The following is a 21631-nucleotide window of genomic DNA, read 5'->3' on the forward strand; positions in this document are numbered from 1 at the left end:
TCCTGCAATTACCAACAGTGATGAGTTCACCGTCAGGTAAGGAGACTTTATCAACCCAGTGCTTTACATACAGAAAAAACACACCAGGAAAAATGTTTTAACAAGAATTATCTGACACATTTTTCAAAACTAAACAAATAATAATAACTTAGACTTATATAGAACCTTTCATGGGACCCGAGGCCAACAGACAACAGAACAAAACAAGCAAACAAATAAGGCAGAAAGAGGTAAATAAAACTTAAAGGCCGCGCTGAACAGATGGTTTTGAGGGTGTTGTTGAAGATGTCCATGGAGGCGGCGTTGCGGATCTTTTTCCAGAGGGTGGGGGGCAGCAACACTGAAGGCTTGGTCTCCAACAGTTCGGAGGCGAGAGTGAGGGATGGAGAGCAGGCCAGGACATCTGAGGACAGCAGACTCCGGGATGGGGTGTAGGGATGGAGGAGGTCCTTGAGGTGCTGGGGGGCGATGGATTGGAGAGACTTGTAGGTGAGGAGAAGGATTATAGGTGATGCGGGACTTGACAGGGAGCCAGTGGAGGTGGATGAGGGTGATGTGGTGATCTCTGACAGCAATGTTAACATCTCTACCTGAAGTAAAAGTCACAGGCATGGAGAGTAAAGTAGGCCAACACTTCCAGTATGGTTTTTCAAAGTAAAAGCCCGATCTGGAATTCTGACTCCCCTCGTTTGTACACAATGCTTTTATTTTGAAGTGTTTCCCGAGCCGTTGTTGTTGTTATTTTTCTTACTTTATTCAGCTGTACCGTCACTCAGTCACATACAGACCCATGTGTAGGGCTGACCCCGGCGGTCAGCCAAAAAGAGGAGAATGTTGAAATAAGTTTTCAGGATGTTTGACCTTTATCTCATTCTCCACGTGTTTTCCATGAGTGGAAAAAGGATAAACTGTTTTCTCGGTCTTTCCGGACGTGTAGGAACTTTTACAGGCCGTGTTTTTATCAATAACTCATGACATGAGCAGACTGCATTCACATGATTCGTACTGCGGATTAACCTTTTTAAATTTGGACAGTTATCCAGCTTTCATCTTGAGCCACCTCAGGAACAACTTGACGCCGATGATCTTTATCAAATTACTGACAAAAAGTAAGGACACAGAGTCGTTCAAAATAGCTCTCACTGAAGCTGTTTTGCTGCCGGTTGGTTGCACCTCTAAGCAGATAAAACAATCACCTTCTCAAGTGGTCTCACACGTACAGTAAGTGCCTGTGCAAACACCTGCTCTGTAAACTCAGTGAGCTTGTCTGTCAGAGCCAAAAACACTAGCGGGGAGCCATCTCATGACATTTCCCACCTACTGGGGGTGACGAGCCGTCGCTGCAGTCCTTTGAGTCCTGCGATGCGAAACCTATTTTCCCCCCGCGGGGCGCCGCTTCCCTCTCTTTCATCCGCCTCGCTCTGGAAATGAGAATGACGTTCCATTAGCGAGGGGAAAGAATTCCCCACCCTGGCGAGTGAGAGGTGCAACGCAGAGAGCCAATTGCCTAAATGAAATTCCAGTATGTGATGAGTGGGAAGTGAGAGGCTTGATGGGGAGCCAGGCTGTGCAGCTGCAGGCATGTGTCCTGTTAAAACCATGAACTCAGTCTGCTTCAAGACCGGAGAAGGACTGCAGGGAGAGCGGCAGATTTGGTGCTCTGACGCATGTTTTTTGTTTGTGTGTCTTGTGTTGTCTGCTAACATCTCGCTCCAGACACCTACATCACTTCCTCACTTACATAATCAAATTGTCTATCGCTCTCCAAAGTAAACAGAGGATGTTATAGTCAAAGTACAGCCTGTTGTCGGTAAAGGGAAATCTGCAGCAGATATGGGAACAGCGGAAGTTTGTGTGTGTGTGTGTGTGTGTGTGTGTTTGCAGTCGTATCTCGCAGGGATAGACATATTACTCTAAGTAAGGTAGGTCCCTTGTTGTCCGGGTGATAATGTCTTTTCCTGCCTGGCTACAAGATGAAGGCGCTTTTATCTGTGCAGCCACTGGAAACCTCATTTCCTGGTCCAGTTTTCTTTCCAGAGTTCTCGGACCACTCACCGCCCAGCTGCCAGCGCGAGTCTACAGGGAGGAGTGCAGAGGACTGAGGGAGGGACGGGGAAGCAGACAGAAAGTACGGGGATGGAGATGAGTGGAAGCGGAGAGAAAGGGGACAAGTTATGCTTTGTCAAGTTCACACTTCTGCTTAAATATGTACTGGAAGAGAGACACAATCTGCATAATTTAGGGTATAACAGAATCTGGATTCTGTGACAGACAGCACAAGGACCAACAGTCTGAGGAGAGCATAACTCAACAGGGTTCAGGTTCCCAGGCCTCTACAGCGGCTTATATTACTCACATGGCAAATATCTCTCCCCAAAGACCTCACAGCTGCTTTCTGTTTGGATAAACTTGCTTTAGATTGTGTCGACTCTCATGTGAAAACTCGACTAACAGCAGAGAACCAGAAGAAAGCAGAACGTGACTAACGCTTCGTTGAGTTGGGAAAGCTCGTGGATCTATAACGGGAACTGGATGCAGAGTTGGATGCTCTGTGTTTCATGAGCCAAAAACATTCGACTAAACAACCAGAATCTTCCCGATACTTTCTGCACAGGGGGCCGATAGATCAAGCACAATAGCACTTTGACCACGCCTAAACCCCGGCAGCTCTGAGGCATAATGCCGTGGAAAAATACTCTGGAACTGGCTAAAACAAAAGTCTGGTGCACTTCCTGATGGCGTGGGAACTCCGGGCACTTCTTAGTCACAGTGGTGGCCATCTTGGATCTGAGCGTCTATGCAGATGATAACGTACTCTCCACCTCACATGAGCACACACAAGCAAGTTACAGTTCTATCAAATTAAAGTAAAGTGATGGTCTTTGTCAGAAGTTGGCAATGATGCTGCGTGCAAGAAGAAGGCTGTGACGGTCATTTCCAGAGTAAACCATTGTTATATATTGTGCTCATCATGTCAGCATGCTGATAATTTAAGATCTGTAAACGTATTGATTCAAGCAGAGAAAGTCAACTAATCTTAAAGATCTTCAATTAAATAAATGTCACGTTACGTCCCTGGAGATTAGGCTGATGGCCCACTGTTGAAAGGCCTGGCATTTGCAGTATTCTTTCGTATAAAGAACTGGCTGTGGATTAGGCATTACATGGGCTGCCCATGACTCAGCAGTGGTTGGTCCACCAGCGAGAGGAACAGGAAGCTGTGAACTCCTCTGGTGTCTGCTGAGTTGCAATGAAAAAAGAAAAGACCGACGACTGCAGACGATGAAACACAAACAAAACTACACGCTGGGAAAACCAGAGAACTGGGGGTGGACTTTCGCAGGCACAAACCCACTCCTCCCACACCGGTGAACTTCCAGGGAATGGACATTGAAATCGTGGACTCTAACAAGTACCTGCCGGCTCGCCTGAACAATAAACTGGACTGGACAGATCACAACAAAGCCCTTTATAAGAAAGGACAGAGCTGACTCCATCTGCTGAGGAGACTCAGGTCCTTTGGAGTGCAGGGAGCTCTCCTCAGGACCTTCTATGACCTGGTGGTGGCATCAGCCATCTTTTATGGAGTGGTCTGCTGGAGCAGCAGCAGGGGGAGGACACTAAACAAACTGGTAAAGAAGGCCAGCGTGGTTCTGGCTGCCCCCTCGACCCTGTGGAGGTGGTGGGAGACAGGAGGATGATGACAAATCTGTCATCTGACATGGAGAACATTTCCCACCCCCTGCATAGCACAGCACTGGAGAGCTCCTGCAGTGACAGGCTGTTTCACCTACAGTTAGTGGCATATTATAACCTCTATATTCTATGTGCAAAACCATGTCCACTTTTCTCATCATCAGTGTATCAATGAACAGTTAACTCACCTGCTGTCGAGCTGAGCTGAGCGGAACAAGCACCAACATGTACGACTGTCATTCAGATGTGGCTTATTTATTTATTATGACTGTCGAGATGCATACATTACAGTGCAAACCATTCTTTGGCAAACGTACAATACAAATGTCATGATAGGTACTATTAAATCCACATTGACCACTGGGTTGGGGACAGTGTAGGTAAAGCATGTTCAGTCTTGCAGAGCAGTGCATTCCATCGACACTTTAGGGTGGAAATAAAGAGAGAGGGAACATGACAAGAAGAGAAACGCATATATCAATATGAAGACTGGTAACAAGCTCATTCATACACAAGGTTTATGAAAATATTAAAAATACTACAGTCAGTGAAACACACACACATTGTAGCACACGGATAGGGAGTGTGTGTGAGTGTCAGGAAGTAAACACAGTTTGAAACACAAACCTGTCCAGTACATTTAACATGATATGACACCATTGACCAGTGCGACTGCTAGCTCCGTCATCCATCTGGAGTACTGAGCGGAACTTTCCGGAGAGTATTATTTCTGTGTAGTTACATACGCTCGCTCAGGACGTTAGCACATAAAGAAAACAATGGAAAGGAACTCTGCAGCTGCTTCACTGCAATCAGGAGCAAAACAGGAACACACAAACGTGACTCATGTTACGCTAAAGCGAGCCAGTGCATGAGGAGTGGCATGTGTCTATGTTCAGTAACACTTGAGTCAGTGGAGTAACTCTGCCTCCCGACAGAAAGATGGTGGAGCTCTGCTTTGATTGACACTGTATCCCGATCATCAGCACCCCTCCCCCCGCATTACACTCGCTTCCCCTCTCATATGGCTTCCATTACAGCGGAATGAGGGTCAGAGATCTGCACACATGCTCCGCTGAAAGACGTCATCCCGCGCTCAAAATCTTTAACATGAGCAGGGAGAGCATTCCTGACCTGTTTGGAAATATCCAAAACTCTGTACACACATGAGCACAAACTTCACCAGGGGAAAGATGGATCCTCGACAGGGGAATGCATGCAAGCGTGTCCTCGTCTAAACTGAAGCTAGAGAGTCAAGACAGTCAACAGCTGTGGGAACGGCCTCTCAGTAATCTGTGGAATAAAGACTAAACATGAATAAAAGCAAAAATCTGTGAGCGGGCCAGAAGGGGAATACTGCTGTGGTAGAGCGAGCAGTACCAAAGGCTAAATCCTGACCTCATTACAACATTCATACATAGTTTCATAGATAGACACGTGCTATTATGTCATTGTAGAAGGTACTAAATCAAACATTTGGCTTTACACAACTGAGGAAAATACTGGGACAAAGTTCACAACATTACAGTGGTAAAAAATTGTGAATTTTTCACTGCTTTCTGAAAGCAAAATGAAACTTGGAAAGGAGCACAAACAGTGCAAGAGCTGGTTTGAGTGTCCTGCAATGGTGAGCGCTGCACGGCTCCACCTCACTCAAGTTCAGGACAGGCCAGCAGAGACGATACGCACGTTACGTAACAAGTCGTCCACGGAGAGAGGAGCAGTAATCAGTAGACATCTCTTTTGCATTACAAACATTTTCGTAGGGCTTCACATTATCTTCATATGTAAGCATTTTTTATACAAAAAGGGAGAAAGAAATACATATAACATGATATCAAGCACCTTGGATTAAAAGATGAAGTAAATCTATTCATAAAAAGTCTTTTAGTTTGAAGGAACCCTCCTCTCAGCTGTGATTTATCATAAAGGCATATACTGAGTGTATATAGGTTGCTTTGCATACAAAAGACAATACTTTGAAGGTTTGTATTTAGTGATTAATTCATTCATAAAAAAGGGGAAATAGCACCAGTTTTCGGCATCTCTAACCTGAGAAACTTTTGTGAGACAACATAATGGCTGCCGCCTTTCAATCTACTTCCCTTTCCTGCTTGTCGACGGCGTGTGGCCCTGCGCTTTGTCACCGCGTGTTAGTCGCAGGAGAGCAAACACGGTGGCCGTTTGTTACTTCAGGAGCCTCAGTGGACTCCGAGCACGGAGAAGACGTTTGTCCCTCTTGTTTAGAGTCCACACATCCATTCGACCGTCCACCCGTTGGTTCAGATATGAATCCATGTAGTGATTGGTGGCTGGTTCTAGAGGATTTCAAACCAAGCCTCAGGCTGCTGGCAACAGTCCAAAAAGAATATGTCCCTCCCTCCCCTGATCAACGCAGAAGAATACAAATAAAACAGAACAAAACTGAGGCTATTGGGTCTGTGGAGGCTGCTGGTGGCCGTGGATGAGCACACCTTCATGAGTCTCATCCTCACTGGATGTCTGTGTGTGTTCAGCCACTCGAGTGTGTGTTTGTCGGGGGGTCCTGAGGGTTATTCGTGGCGTGCGTCTGCTTTTGGCCTCTTCTTAACATCCTCCTCTTGGAGGCACACCGGGCAGCAGGAACCTTTTAGCTTGACGGGCCGTTTGCACTCGGCTGGTGGACAAGACTCCACAAAGCACGTCACCTGGGAGTCCTGGAGGGGGCGAAAACAGGTTCATCCGGTTAGATCAGACAGGGGGGAAAGTTTGTGGTCAATGTGAAAACAAAAACAGAAGAGGGGAGGGGCCAAGAGGAAAAGAGCCCCAACTCTGAATTCTGATTTTATTTGCTAAAAAACAAAACTTTAAATAAGAAATACGAAAAACCAAAGATGCAGAATATAAAACATGAATTCATTATTTCAACATGTGTGGCCATGAGCTTGTCAGGTATTTAGCAGAGAGTTTCTGCCCACGACAAGCTTTGAGTTTGGTTCTTGATGACGGAGCTCAACAGAACAATAAAGAGCTTGTTGTAGAGACAGACTGTCCTGCTCACCGCGCTTCTGCCTGCCTAATTTTAGTAATTACACAAACCCTCTGATAACAGGGAAGCACGGAAAATGGAAAGATACAGTTTTGAGGAAAGAAAGTAACACAGAAGAGAAACAGGCAGGTGTGTTATCAGGTGTGGTAAGTGGGGGGGGTGAAGATCAGAGGAGGTTTGGCACAGACCTGCCGTCACCTCTGCCAGCAGTTGGCACTGACAAAGTGAGAGATAAAGAATGAAAGGGAGAGAAAAGGCTGGCACACACAAACACTGTGCCAGGAGGAGGAGGATGCCAAGAGGCGCAGGAGGAGGCAGGAGCGCCAGACAGAGACAAACTGGGGCATTTAAACTGGGCCGACTGCTCATGTGTCAGTGGTTCTGATGGACAGCCTGAGTTCAATGAGACACTAATGTATGATGAGCTTCTCAGAGCGAGGAAAATAAAGTGCTGTGTGCATGTGTTAGTGTGAGTAAACCCTTTGAAAGCATATTGATTTATATGTTGAACATACTCTGCATTCACATGTGGAGCAGGAGTCCTTTTTCCACCGCTCTCCATCTGTCCGCTCGCGTCCCTCACTATCAGTGCAGTCGGTCTTACTCAGACGGGCCTCAAGTCTTTTAATCTGCAAGGACACAAGGACATCAGCATTATCTCTCTGGTTATGTGGACACGCGTCTCTCTCCCAGGCTACAAAGAGAGAAAGGCAGTGACAAACTGAATGATTCTTAAAAGTATAAAACAATCTAAAACACTTTAAAATCATCCCTCAAACATCCAACAAAGCTGCAGAAAAATGTCCACCAGAGGAATTTGAAGGGAAACAAACGTGCAGAGATGAATCTCTCTGTGTTTGGGTGTGGATACAAACACTCACCTGCTTTCGTAAACTTGTGATCGTCTTCTGCATGTCGGAGACAAAGTCCTGGAAGTCGCTGATTGAGGGTTCAGTGCTTTTTTTGGAGGTCACAGTAGCGTTTACAGGACTCTTTGCAGCTTCCTCAACTGGGCTGCAGAGACCAAAGCATAAAAAGAGGTTCAATTTGTACAACTATCATCCCTTCATAGTCATGTATACCTGCCGGAGCTGAAGCAGTGTCGTATTAGACCATTTCAGTAACTTTAAGGCCACACTGACTCCCTGTCTTTCTAAACATTATGGATTCAAACATTATTTCCTGCTGTCTGCCGTGCTGTGTACCTGTTCTCCTGGATGCTGTCAGGTCTGTCCTCTTTGAAGCTGTGCTCCGCTGATCTGCGTCCTCTGAAGTGGTACGACAGGGCGTTGAACTGACCCTTAGTCCTGCAGTCTGTTGGGGTGAAACACAGGACAGCACACTGCGGCTCAGTAACTGAAAACATTAACTAAAGACATACCTGTGCAGGGGAAAAAGGACATATCACTCAAGTCAGCCACCCACTGATGCAAACAGGACATTAAACAGGAAACCATGAGTGCTGATGCCACTGCTTCAAAGTGCTGATCTAGGACTGCGGCGTCTTGTATTACCATGCATCACTGTCACACTGCCGTCACTGTGCCCACATCAAAGGGAACAACAGACAGAAACACAGATCCCTGCTCACGCCCCACTGCACACCTGGGGCATTCTGAGCATCAGCAAAGAGCATCAAGAGACGGTCCACAATAAACCTGAGACGGGACAGATGAAGGGGGTCGGGCCCTGCAGACAGCTCGGCTTCGGTGTTATCAGTAAAGTTTAAAGCTGGCTGCTCGCCTCAGACAGACTTTGATTCAGCAGACATGCAGTCTGTAAGTGACACACCACGACTCCTTATCTCATGCTGACAGTAACACAGGAGCCACAGATGCATGCTCAGGCCCTGCTGTGCTGCATGCTCTCATACACACACATACATTCCTATATAACCAACAGCGGACCATATGACTACAACAGCAAGAGCAGAACTCTGTTTGTGGTCGTTCAAAAGAAACATTTACTATGAAGAACAAATGTGTTTTTAAATGTTGTTAAGACATTGCAGAGGAGACTCATGTCCTTTTTAACCTTGTAAACATCTCCATGTGGTGTTCTTCATGTGCTACAAGGGACAACATCAGCAGTCATCTCCACGGCTGGGCCTGTCTGCTGTTAAACTGCAGTGTACCAAGGACAGGCTGAACAACACGATTTCCGATTTGCAGGTTTGAGACGTCACAAACCCAAGGAGCCAATCCTGTTAAGGGATGGGGTGACGCTATGCATATCATTATGTGTAACCTATGGCAACCACTTCAGCACTACGTGAGCCAGCTGTAACCGTCATCGTAATTTTTACAAACTCACTGACGACTAACGTTAATGTTACTACTACTAATGATTACATTTCAAGCTAGCTAAGGCGGGGCCTACGAAGATGCTGGAATTTTTTATGAGAAGAAGGAGGAGATGCAATTTAACAATTTATTATTTCAAGCAGAGCATTTTATATGTCTATATATGTAAAACATGACTGGAGCTGCTCTTTAAAGACTTACAGAGGGGATTTGATGTCCCTGTCAAAGAGGGGGCCCTGATACACAGTGGTGCTGTCTGCAACATTTCTGTCACCTGATGGGTGTTTGTGTGCCGCAAATACTTTGTTTCTTTCAAAAACTGATGATATAACTTTTTGTGTTAGTAATATTTAAACATTTATCCGATACAAACATGACACATATTATGTAATCAATTCAACTGAGAGTAAAAGCTGCACATTTATATGCTGATACATTTACAGAACTGGTATTTAAAAACCTTGGCCCTATTTTAAAATATTTTTATGGTCAAAGTAACTAAAAGGTATTTTTTACTGGAGAATTGCTCCGGTAGATGCTTCAGCTGGCAGCCTTGGAATGGACTCTAATGTCTGCAGATGAATCCTTGGGGGATCAAAGAATGCTACGAACAGTGCTTGTTTTTGCTGCTGACACGTGCAAATCACAGAAAGGATCCCGACAGACATACACCTTTCTGTTTCTTTGAAACCTGGACAGCTGTCACTCTCAGAGCTACCTCACTCCATTGACAGAATATGAAAAAATAGGGTTCAGGATTTGAAGTGCAAACAGCCGTGTGAAGTCTCTGTTGCATTCATAGATAGTGATTAAACTGAAAAGGTGAGGCTGTGGCTGCATGTTGTACAGAGGACACTGGTGCTTCTTTTAAAACTTTTACATACTGAGTTTAGGACACCAGTCTCCATCCTGCTGCTCCTGAAAGGCCTTCACTAAAGCTGAGGAGACTTGTATTCTGTGTGCAATGATAGAAATGAGTCATTTTGAAGTTAATAATTTAGATCAAAGTCACTAAAGTTTAATTAATTGGATTCCTCAGATTATCTATCATTATCCAAACAGTTAGCTCATTTCACAACCAATCATATCTTTAATAAAGCCACAAGGCCAACAGACACTAACAGACACTATAAACCCTGACGCTGGAGTATTATAACAGCAGGGGGTGCCTCTTCATCTGTCTTCTTCTCGCTCTTAGCTGCACCCGAGTGTGGAATGTTTAAACATCCAGGACTTAATTCAAAACACCATCTCTTCCCCTACAATTAGGGGTCTGTGAAAAGCACAACATTTGTTGTGTCATGAGCTTTCAGGAGGAGGAGCGCTGCTGTTTCTCTGCAACGACTTGACATTTGGTGGAGTTTGACTTCAGTTATTTTTTAAGGCTATATTACCTCAAGTGACAACAAGACAGAGGGAAGTGCAGACAAATGAAACCAAACACTGTTTCTCGACAGTCAAAGCTCATTTTTATCATGAGGCGCTGAAGCCTGAAACAACGTTTATTCTTTCAACTCTTCCAAGTTTCACACACAGTCAAGAAAATTCATGCTGAGCGACATCTATCTGACGTGAGTCACTCAGACAGGAGTGCTGTCAAGTTAATTGCAGTCAGAAACAACCTTGTTCCTTTCAAAAGGGGGGTGTTGTAAATTGCAGCTTGTACCAGGAGCTTAAAGTGAAGCCAGGCTGCCCTTAAGGAAGATGTTATCAAAGGGAAACAAAGCGTGAGGATATCGTGTGGCTTTAATTTCACAGAGCAGAGCAGACCGCGGACCAGTGTGAACCAGGGACAGAGACGTCTCTGCAACTTCCTGTGCTGAACTACACTGTTCTTTCAACAGGGAAAAGGGAATATGCTTAAGATTCATCCTCATGTGTGACTGTTAGAGGAGTGTTCACAATGCACATTAATTGCTGATCTTTAAAGTAGAAGATCTTGGCAGTGGTTGGTCTGCCAGAGAGGGTAGGAGGAGCTAAGCGGCTGCTTTTCCGCTCTCTGCAAGTGTTGCGAGTAAACAGTAATCTACTACGGCTGAACAAACAAAGATACAACTTCAAAAATAAGTGAAAATCCAAAGAAAAACAAACAAACTCGACGCTCAGATGAAGCAAACGGTCTAAAAAGGAAAGAGACCGTCAGTGAGGGAAATCAAGAGTTACAACCGGAGCCAACCGTGGACGTCTAGATATGTGGGAAACGTACTCATGTCGCAAATACCGTTTATCACCTTCAAGTGCCGCCAGATAGAACGAAGCTGAAATCTTTGAGATTATGTCCTTAAATACTTGGCTGCCATGATATATTTTTTTGAAACTGAAGCTTATATGGGCCCTACAAGTCAAATCACAGGTAAACAGCCTGGAAATTATCGAAGATAAAGCATTTAATTAAAAATCCCACGTAAAGAATGTGACCAAAGCTGCTCTCTTTCACACCAAATATATACGGCAAAAGGTCATGCGGCCTCGATTGCTCGGTCGTGTCGATTTGCCCTGTACAATATCAGGAAGATCTGACCCTACCTGTCAGAGCATGCAACACACCTGCTGGTACAGGCTCTTGTATTCTCACGTATTGATTACTGCAGCTCCCTCCTGGCAGGCCTTCCTGCATGCACATTCAAACCTCTGCAGATGATCCAGAACGCAGCAGCGCGACTGGTCTTCAGCCAACCCAAAACAACACGTCACTTCACTGCCGCTCGTATCAAATTCAAACCCTGTTGCTCGCTTACAAAACAGCAACAGCAACCTGAACGCCCTCATCCAGGTCTACACTCCGTCCCGCCCTATAGGCTCTGCCAATGAAAGGCGCCTGGTACTCCCATCACAACAGGGCCCTAAGTCTCTAACTAGACTCTTCTCCTCTGTCGTCCCCAGGTGGTGGAACGAGCTACCAAACTGCATTCGGTCCGCAGAGTCCCTTTCACCTTTAAGAAGAAGCTCTTCATGAACACCTCTGACCTTAAAGATACTGATGCTATTGATACAATTAAAAAATACACCCTGTGCATTGCCTCACAAAGATTTAGACTTTTTTGTTTATAACTGTATAAATAGTGACATCACAATCTAATGCGATGAAAACCTAATTTGTTACGCATCCACCCCTCCACCTCCTCTCACCTTCACAGCAGTCCTGCCACATGCGCAGGTCAATCTGAGGGATGTCGTCACAGCTGCCGTAGCCATGTGGCAGCTCTGCCACGCTGAAGACGTCGTGCTGGATGCGTGTAATATTGTCGCCATTGTCACACAGCACTCGTGTCAGAGAGGTCTGCTTCAACTGGGTCAGCTGGGCAGGGGTGAACACGCCTGGGTTTTCATACCAGAACCTGAACAGAGACAGAGAGAAGAAGGGAAGTGACTGATGGACAAAATCACCTCTAACCCTTTCACATGATGCACTTATCTAAGAGCATCAGCACAGAAGAATATAACGGAGTAATTCCAGGGATGTACGACACATTATTTCAGTATCGCAGTCAAGTTGTAGGTATGTGCAGTTCTTAAGAAAGAAAAAGCAACCACGCAGTATTCATAAGAGTGACTGAGGGTTCCTTTGTTGTTCTCTGCTTGAGGTCATACGTGTTGTGCTCTTACCTGTCTCCATCCCGCAGGCGTCTGAACTGAGATGCGAGCAAACACATGAGGGTGGGTCCCAGTCTGCTGCCAGGGACCAGGTCTTCAGCCATCAGTGCAGGGAACAGGTCGATGTTCAGAGGATTACCATACAGCCTGAAACACAGGAAAAATACCCGATGTAAATGTTTTGTGATCGAAAAGTATTTTGCAGTAAGAGCTTCCTGTCAAACTAAGGTATATATTTATTGCATTATTTGTTAAGGTACAGAAAATAGTAGAAGATGAGTAATTATTTGTGTATAATCACCTCTGCAGTTTCTCTCTCACATCCGGATTCTTAATTTCATTCCTCAAGTCATCAAAGGTCTGCGCTGAGGACAGGTTGCAGAAGGTCCTGTAATCGTTATACGGTGGTATGCCGTGATCCCGCCCTCTCTGGATATTCATGGCAGCCAGGTCCAGAGCGACAGCGTGCGCCATGGAGAACAACCTCTCCGTCAGCTCCGTGTTCAGAAGCTGTGTGGAAACCCTCATTTTACCAGCGACGCCAAAGAGCCCGCGAAGGAGGGGGTCTATGCCGCCCTCGTTCACGATGCGGTACGGGGAGAAGAAGGCCCGGTGCAGAGAGATGTGTCCCTGCGGGATGGGCTGGAAGTCCTCGTCTAACCTGTAGAGAATCGGGTTGATGAGGGTGTGCCCGAAGCGGAAAGCAGCCGTAGCGAAAGCACTGAGGATGCCGGCGTTGATATTGGGATTGTAACCCGTGTATGTCCCCATTATCTTCATGCCTGCTTCACCCAGGATCTGATGAGAGGAGAAATAAAAATTAATTATCTTTATGTTTGCTACAACAGTATCACTATAAATTATTCTTTTTGTTTGTTTGTTTTAACCATGGAAAATAACGGGTGTTATATTTGTCTTTATTTAACAGGACAGATGAAGAGAGACAGAAAATATCAGGACAGAGTGGAGATGACACGCAGCAAAGGGCCGGGGGTCAGCTGAACCCTGAGCTGCTGCAGCAAGTACCATACGCATGAGCTGCATTCTCTACCAACAGAGTTCAGCCTTCACCTGTAATATTAAACCATTTCTTAAGCCTTACCAGCTATACCACTAAATACATTTAATTGCATACGTTTTTCCCTTCTTCATTATAAAAAAATTAATGTCCAAAAGAAAATGCAAAAACACAACAGAAACGCTGTCATGAGAATGCCACACCAACAGGTGGCGATGTAACCCAGTCATGCAAAGAAGAAATAGAAAATTGCGGCCAATCAAAAGACTACTTGGCGGGCTGCAATGGGGCATCGAGGAAGGGGGGCGATATATCAATATAGTGGACGAGTAACTGTACATATGTGTGTAAACATGTAAAAAGTCCTGTTAGCGAGGTTAGAATCATCACTGTTTTTGTCACATCTGTCACTTTGCAAGGAATGTCGCCTCATTTGTGACGCCTCACAAAGGAGATGACGGCGCACAGCCTGACGTCACGAGCCAAAAACGCTGTTTACCCCGTCTACTCGTCTCTGTTTTCAGTGACCTAAAACGGCGTTTGTGTGGACGAAAGGCCGAAATGCAGGGACAGTGCATATTTTAAACTCTAAATATGCTCACTTTGGATGTTAAATCAATAAACACGTTTAAAAAAATCACTGCAGAAGTCAGACATGGGCAGCCATAAAGCAGAGCACGTTGGCAGCATATTCTGTTGCAGTATTCTGAATACGGTCGTATAAATGTAGCCGATTTCTGATGTGCTGTTTCTGACATGTGGGATATAATAACATTTTATAACAGCCTCTTCCCTGTTTACGGTCAGCTCTGTGCATTGTGAACAAATCAACTAGCAAACTGTTTGCAAGGCTGGGGTTGATCAAAATATATTGAACAGCTTAGTAGGAAAATTGTCTTTTTGTTTAGCACTGCCAAAATCAGAATATTTTGTGTAAACATAGTCGTTATAACGTTACTGTTCGACTACAAAGTCTCACAGGGAAGGAAAATGTTGCCACATTGCTCCTGCTTCAGGGAAGGAGGAGGATTTTCCAGTTCTGTTGAACTTGTTCTGTTCCTCAGTCATCTCCTTCTCATCTCTTTCATCTTTTCTAAGCACGTACACAAGAAGGCAGGGTAGGGATAAAAAATAATACTGACACAATCATCCATCCTGCTTTTGATTTAGATGATTAAATTAAACCAAAGGAACATTAGTCAGACACAAACAGCTGTTACCTTTGGCAACCAATGACTGTAGGTGATGTGCTGCATCTGGGCCCCGACTATCTTCCTGGCCTCGTGGTAGATGGTGTCCCCGTCCCAGTGCGGGTTGAGTCTCAGTAGCTCTGTAGCTATGCGGTTGTGTTCCCTGAACCACACCGTGTGCATGGCGGTCAGGCCGAGCTGCTCATTGGCACGGTGATCTCCAGCTAAGAAACACGGGATGGGACTCTCATTTTCATCTCTCATGCACTCAGTCGGGGGTCCAGTAGCGAAAGGCAGCAGCGGCTTTCCCGTTCGCTGGATGATCCCCTGTCGGAGCAGACCTCTTTGGCTGGCCAAGTCGCGGATTTCCTCCGATTCATGCCGTGAGCTGCCGTAAACATTTGAAGAATCGATGTAAGAGGTCAGCTGGTTGATCTGCTCTCTTGGATACACGCTGTTCATGAGAAGAGAAGTCATCCCGCTGCCGCACACAGGGCTGGATCGGACAAAGAACATGCAGCGTGCACCACTTCGCAGCTGACGAGGGTCATTGGGTGGGAACTGGATGGGGAAGCATGGCGGGTCATTGGTGCAGACCTGAGTGCACAGCTGGCCGTCAGAGAAGCGTGACTGGCTGAGTGCTGCGACTGTGGAGTCCAAATCGTGGTCCAGGAACTGACCCCACTGCATCAGCATGTGAGTGTACCGGTCATCAGGAGTGATGGTCTCTGTGCCGATCATGGTGGTGGACACCAGCCGTGGCAGAGGCAGCCTGTATCCGTTATGCAGCCGATCCGTGGCTCCTCTCGGCAGGTTAAAGCCGTTATCGTAGACGGACTTCAGGAGGCGTTCGAAGGCAGTGAGCGAGGCTCCCCACATGGGGTGCTGCAGGTTGTTACACGTCCCGTCGTGGCTCCGGTACTTCTGGTGGAAGCAAATGTCCGAGCAGTTGTTGAAGCGGCGGTGGGCGGTGCAGCCGGACAGGTTTGCAATCACATCCAGGAAGTGAGGGGACACCAGGTCGTTGTAGCGAAACGCTGTGAAAGAACAAAATACATTTAACACATCAAGAGGCTGGATACGTGAACAAAGGCTTACAAATAGAGACATTTTTTTTGTATATTTATGAAGTGAACAAACTATGGGATGACAACCTTGAAGCATTGTTTTCTGCTCTATATTATATTTTCTAACAAAAAAATTAATATGGGTGCATATAGGAGAACATGTATGCCAATAGTGATATACCTGGGTATACAGTCATATTGTTGGAAGATAATATAGACTGTTAAAAGTTGCATTTGGCAGGGACACAAATTTTAGGAGGTATTTATCATTTCTTAATATTGGCAAAGCTTGTAAAGTGTCATCTTAGTAACAAGATCAATAAGGATATTAAGCAACATAGAGTCAAATACATGTTTGAGATATTTTAAAGCAGTCAGTCACTGCTGCTGGCTCTGACAGTGGAAAGAACCACCTGTCCTGAGGGCACAGTTAGCAGTGTTTCGGTAACCTGCCCTGACTCGCTCTGATATGTGAGAGCTTCTGTGTTAAAGCTCCAATGGGCAGCATATCAATGTGTCTGTGTGTGTGTCTGTGATGTGTTAGCACTGTGGTGTTATGGTTATGCATGGGAACAAGCGTTAAGTGTGTGCGGCCAACCTCAGCGAGGGTTAGCCGAGACTCCCCGTCTAAAAGGCATCACCTGCTAGCAGCTTCCCACACTCTCTCACATTAGTGTCGTTTGTGGGTTTGTATGAGAGACAAGGGAAAGTATAGTGTGGTCCTCCCAGATGAAATAGAGATACAATAAAAACTGGTTTCTGCTGACAGGCAGAAATCTCTGTTTGCTTGGTTTGGGGCCGGTGCAACAATGAACACTTGCTTGTTGTCATAAGTAATGAAAACACTGTCTCTCTCTCTCTGTCTTTGTTCTTGTTTCACAGAGCTCCACTTGTCCTTCCCTCCCGCGCTGACTTTCACCTGGATGAACGTACTATTAGCCCTCTTTCATTTTGTCATAAATCTGCTCTTATCCTTTGATTCAGGCAACGTTTTCCAAAGCACAACATATGAGACAGACTCTGTTCAACCTGCCAATTCCACTTTGAGCTGTTCTGTTACATTGAGTACTTTCCTACACCATAAAGCCAAACACACAGCGCTCCACTTTTCTTCACTGAACATCTTTAATGCATATGTGACTGCAGACACAGACAGATACTTATGCATCCAAACATCCAAATCAACACGTTCCCTTCACGCATGCATGATTAAGACAATCTGTATACTAACACATTCAATCTTTAAATTTGTCCTCTGCTCTACAGTGACTGTATGTTAAGTGCTGTGTGGTGTGACATAGGGCTAATAAAACTGTTTACGGGCTCCTCGTCAACTGCTCCATGATTACGTCTCCACGCCGCGGGTCATGCTTAAGAGAAAATGGCATACAGATGGAGGGGCCTTTCCAAAGCCAAATGTTGCTTGCAATAACATGGTAATTCATAGAGGGGTTAAGCACTGACATATTGCATGAGACTTTGCTTAGGAAACTTGTCGTAAGCTACTTAATGAATCCACAGTAAGACTTCGGTGGAATTTTATACGTATATTGCTCAAGAAAATGACTTTTACATGCATTCATTAGCTGTACCAGGAGGCACAGCCATCGATGCAGCAGCCCCGGGTTCGACTCCGACCCTCGGCCCTTTGCTGCAGGTCATTCCCACTCTCTCACCCTACTTCAGACTCTAACCACTGTCCTTTAAATAAAGGCAACAATCCCACAAAATCATCTTTAAAAGGCTGTACCTGCTTATGTGTGCAAATATGCACAGAATGCACAACGGCTAATGTTTTGTATGTAGTTCAGAGCAACCCAGAGATGTGATTACATACACGACAGGAGCAAAGTAGACGCAAACACCGGCTGGGCTATGTAAATTAGAGCCAGACTGAGAGCTCAGTAGGAGGGTAATATCGGGGTGACATGGGCCTGTCATAGATATATTCATATCAGCATATCAGTTTTTGATATGCGCTGATTTTTCATGGAACATAAGGTGCAGAAAACACTGCTGCAGGTATTTAATAGATGGTGACATCATGTAGTTTGGCCAGCAGAGCAGTCCGGGTGGATGCATTCACTTATTGGCATAAATACAGAAATGCAGCACTTAGCTCGGGGGAAAAGGAATGACCTACATATTAAGTGATTACAAATCTTTGACTGAACTGAACAAGGTACAACTTGACTCTGATGTCATCAAGACAAAATCTTGTTTTTTTGCAGACTCTTTTACATGCTCGAACACATACTCATCATTTCCTCCACGTATTTAGTTGTTCCATTGGTTATTCCCCTTGCTATGAATACATCATAATCAACAGCAACGTGGTGCCAGGGCTCCGCCCTGCAACACCAGAGAGCAGAGTCTCATGGGCCTTCCGAGGCTGTTCACGCCCTCACACAAACAGCAGTACTTGGCAGACACAAGAGGCCTGTAAGAACATGACACTCTCCTTCCTAGAGGTGACGCAATACTAATATTACAAACATACAGTTTTTGAATGTAATAGGTCGTGTTTATAGTATGTGATGAAAAATAACCTCACTGGTCCAAAATTGTAATTACTAATTTCTACGAGTGTCCGGAATCCAAAGAAAACTGACATAATGAAGTTTGACTTCACTACTTTGACCTTTAACCTTACAAACAATATTTTGGGTGAATTGAACATAGTGATGGGATTTTGGGTTAATGGCCAAATGACTGCAATATTTGTCAAATCCACACTGGGCAACTTGTCACAGCAGAAACTCTAAATGGCAGCTTGAGCTAAGTATGACTCAGAGTTTTGAGTCATTTCAGATTTTGCAGTTAAATACAAAGCTTTGAATTACGCCACAACAAACTCCTTTATCAACCTGCATGAGTCTAATGTTGTACTTGTAAAACACATGTTAATCAAGTTTTCAATACATGGACATTAAAAAATATCTAGTGTTTAAAGTAATCCTACTGTTGTAAATATGATCAAGTTTAACCAGACGAAGGATTTTAGTCACCTAGTGAGCTTAATGTTGTAATCTTGAAGATGTCAGTTTCGTTCTCTTTGGCGACACCTGTGGTGAGAAACAGTAATTGCAGGAGCACACTTCCCAGATATCCAGACAGTGCTTCATGTGTGACGTCCACGGTTGGCTCCGGTTGTAACTCTTGATTTTCCTGGCTGACGGTCGCTTTCCTTTTCAGACTGTTTGCTTCATCTGAGCGTCGAGTTTGTTTCTTTTTCTTTGGATTTTCACTTCTTGTTGAAGTTGTATCTGTAGTCATCCATCTTTTCTTTGTTTGTTCAGCCATAGTAGATTACTGTTTACTCGCAACACTTGCAGAGAGCGGAAAAGCAGCCGCTTAGCTCCGCCTACCCTCTCTGGCAGACCAACCACTGCTGGCTGATGGAAAACGCGTCACTAACTGGGCGCTGCTTGTGACTTTTTCTGTGAAAGTCGCCACAGACACCCGGTCTGTAATAATACTATATACTGCAAATGCTTTCATCAGTGGGTAACAGGCTCAATCACCTTTGTGTTACCTCATTCTGCGATAGAAGGTGACTTAACAGACATTTAAATGAAAATCTTTGAGATTAGCACTTTAAATCAGCAGCAGCTCGGCTTGAAGTCCCCGAGTACCACTGAAGAGCCTCAGAGAAACATTTATCACTCCTGTGCTCGTAGTAAAGAAACTGCAGCAGTGCCTGCAGCCCCTCCTGACATCTGCCAAAGACCATTGAACAAACTCTGATATTTAACATGTAACTGCTTTTATTGGGTGTTTTTAACAATTTTAGTCTCTGTGTCCATTTGTTTTGGAGAGGAGAAGATCTCTGCGGACAGTTTGGCTCCTTGAAAAACCTTGAAAACAATTATCACTAGAGCGTCATTTGGAGAATCGGTTTGCCAAGTCTACTGCCTGCCATGCTGTTGATCCTGCATTGCTCTGTCTGCTATGACGAGGAAACAAAAGTGCAGAAATATCACTGACAAAATGTGAGATACACAAGGTGTGTTCTTGACTAATAACACTTGCCAATGTTCATACCTATTGTAAGAGCTTCAACACGAGCCCTTTATACACTGCGCTCCGCTGTTATGCTGCCATTGCCATTTTACATTGGACCAAGCAACGCCGGCGTGAAGCCGCCCCAGTGTGTGTTTTTACACATGTGAAAGTGTTCAAGCTGTTCCGCCCTGCCGGCTCTGCAGTTTCGCATCTGCTACGTCTCTGTTACTACCTCCGATGCCAGCTCAGGGGTGGAACAACTTCACCCCACGTTCCACCTCCGTGCATTTTACATAGAAGACAGAACGTAACCGAGTATAATCCCGCCTTGAACTGGCAGTGTAAAAGAGGCTACCGTCTACTTTAGAGGGTTAAGGCTTCCCTCAGTAAATAAGTTAGAAAACATTAAGCTTGAATTCAAGATTAAGTAAGGTATGCCTCGATAGCGAAATGGCTAGTAAGTGTCTTTGTGTTCAGCCCTAATTTTCTACAGCAGGTCTCTCAGTAAAATTATTCAGTAGTATCTATTAATCTTTACGTTTGTAGACACTTGCACTGGGATAGAGGTGATGGAGTAACAGCTGTATTTCCAGGTGCTGTGAGGTTGGACACTTTAAGTAGCAGCAGAGTATATCTCAGTCTCACCTGTGCCGTTGGTGTCGACCATGAGACCCTGGTTGACGTGGTTCTGGATGAGCAGGAGAGTCTGCTCGAAGATCTCCCCGGCTCGCGCCTGCTCCACCGTGTAGGGGTCACGAGGATACCGGAAAAGAGCAAGCAGCTCTCCGGGGGTACGAGGCTGACTGGAGGGATGAGGGATAGAGAGAGAGCGTGTAAGGGAGGTGGACTGAATGAAAAGGTAAAGGAGGACAAGGATAATTTGATGATATGCGTAGAGACACAGCAGAGAAGTGTGTAGGAGTAAAGAGGGTGTGATAGAAACACATTAAAAGGAAGCAGGAGTAAAGATCCGTTTAAACTGAATTGTTAAAGGACATTCTTCCGGATAGATGTTTTCCCTTTTGCTGGAGGGCAGGAAAAGCAGGCAGAGCTTTCTCTGTAACTTTCCAGAAAACTTTCCGCTGCAGCTCCATCAGGTCAGAGAGTTTGAACAAAGGGAAGCCTGAAACATGCACAAACATCTCTGTCATTTCACTGATGAGCTGGATCTCCCTCACCAGGGGCTTACCACATGACTCTGTGTTGATCCTGCTGACCACCGGCTGGACTGCTTCACTATCAACACAAGCTACTTTTAAAATATGTTTCAACTCCTCAGCCTCAAGCTTTAAAGCTCAGCCACAGTCGTATTAAATGGTGTGGAAAACCATGAAACCATGTGCCAGATCCACGTGTTCTACCGACCACGATAAAATACAGAAAACAGTATGGTTTCATTTTATGCAAAACATTTAAATGTGAATTAAGACACATTATGCCAAGTTACTAATGAAACATGGGCATTGATGTTCACGTCTTACTGTCGACCAGACATTTTCTGAAGCATAATTCCTGGATTTTTAGTCCTGGGCACTATTTTTTAGCTATTTCTCACTAATAGGTACAAAGAGCCTACAGCCTTGAAACAGGCTGTAATGGCTGCAACACAGTCCGTGATCGATCAAAGTGCTTCCACAAAATGTTCACTGACAGGCTCAGATTGTTACTCTAAGTGTATGAAAACATAACAGAAAGGATCCCTACAGAGATAGAGCTGTAGATTACAGGAG

At 45.0% G+C, this 21631-nt stretch overlaps 1 protein-coding gene across 1 annotated transcript in view; it reads right to left on the reverse strand.

Moving 5' to 3' along the window:
- Positions 1–3939: 3939 nt before the first annotated feature.
- Positions 3940–21631, reverse strand: part of LOC138590769 (peroxidasin) — a 54304-nt gene continuing 36612 nt past the window's right edge. Inside the window, exons 15-23 of the mRNA XM_069661125.1 lie at positions 20547–20704; positions 14860–15866; positions 12923–13419; positions 12634–12768; positions 12157–12365; positions 7930–8038; positions 7606–7738; positions 7240–7353; positions 3940–6392 (exon numbers count right to left, since the gene is read on the reverse strand). Coding sequence (XP_069517226.1) covers positions 6249–6392; positions 7240–7353; positions 7606–7738; positions 7930–8038; positions 12157–12365; positions 12634–12768; positions 12923–13419; positions 14860–15866; positions 20547–20704 — 2506 coding nt within the window. The 3' untranslated portion in view covers positions 3940–6248. The remainder of the gene's footprint in view (positions 6393–7239; positions 7354–7605; positions 7739–7929; positions 8039–12156; positions 12366–12633; positions 12769–12922; positions 13420–14859; positions 15867–20546; positions 20705–21631) is intronic.

Source organism: Semicossyphus pulcher, unplaced genomic scaffold, assembly GCF_022749685.1.
Source record: "Semicossyphus pulcher isolate SPU_LCO1_2020_fin unplaced genomic scaffold, fSemPul1.0.p SCAF_14, whole genome shotgun sequence".
Lineage (NCBI taxonomy): Eukaryota > Metazoa > Chordata > Actinopteri > Labriformes > Labridae > Semicossyphus > Semicossyphus pulcher.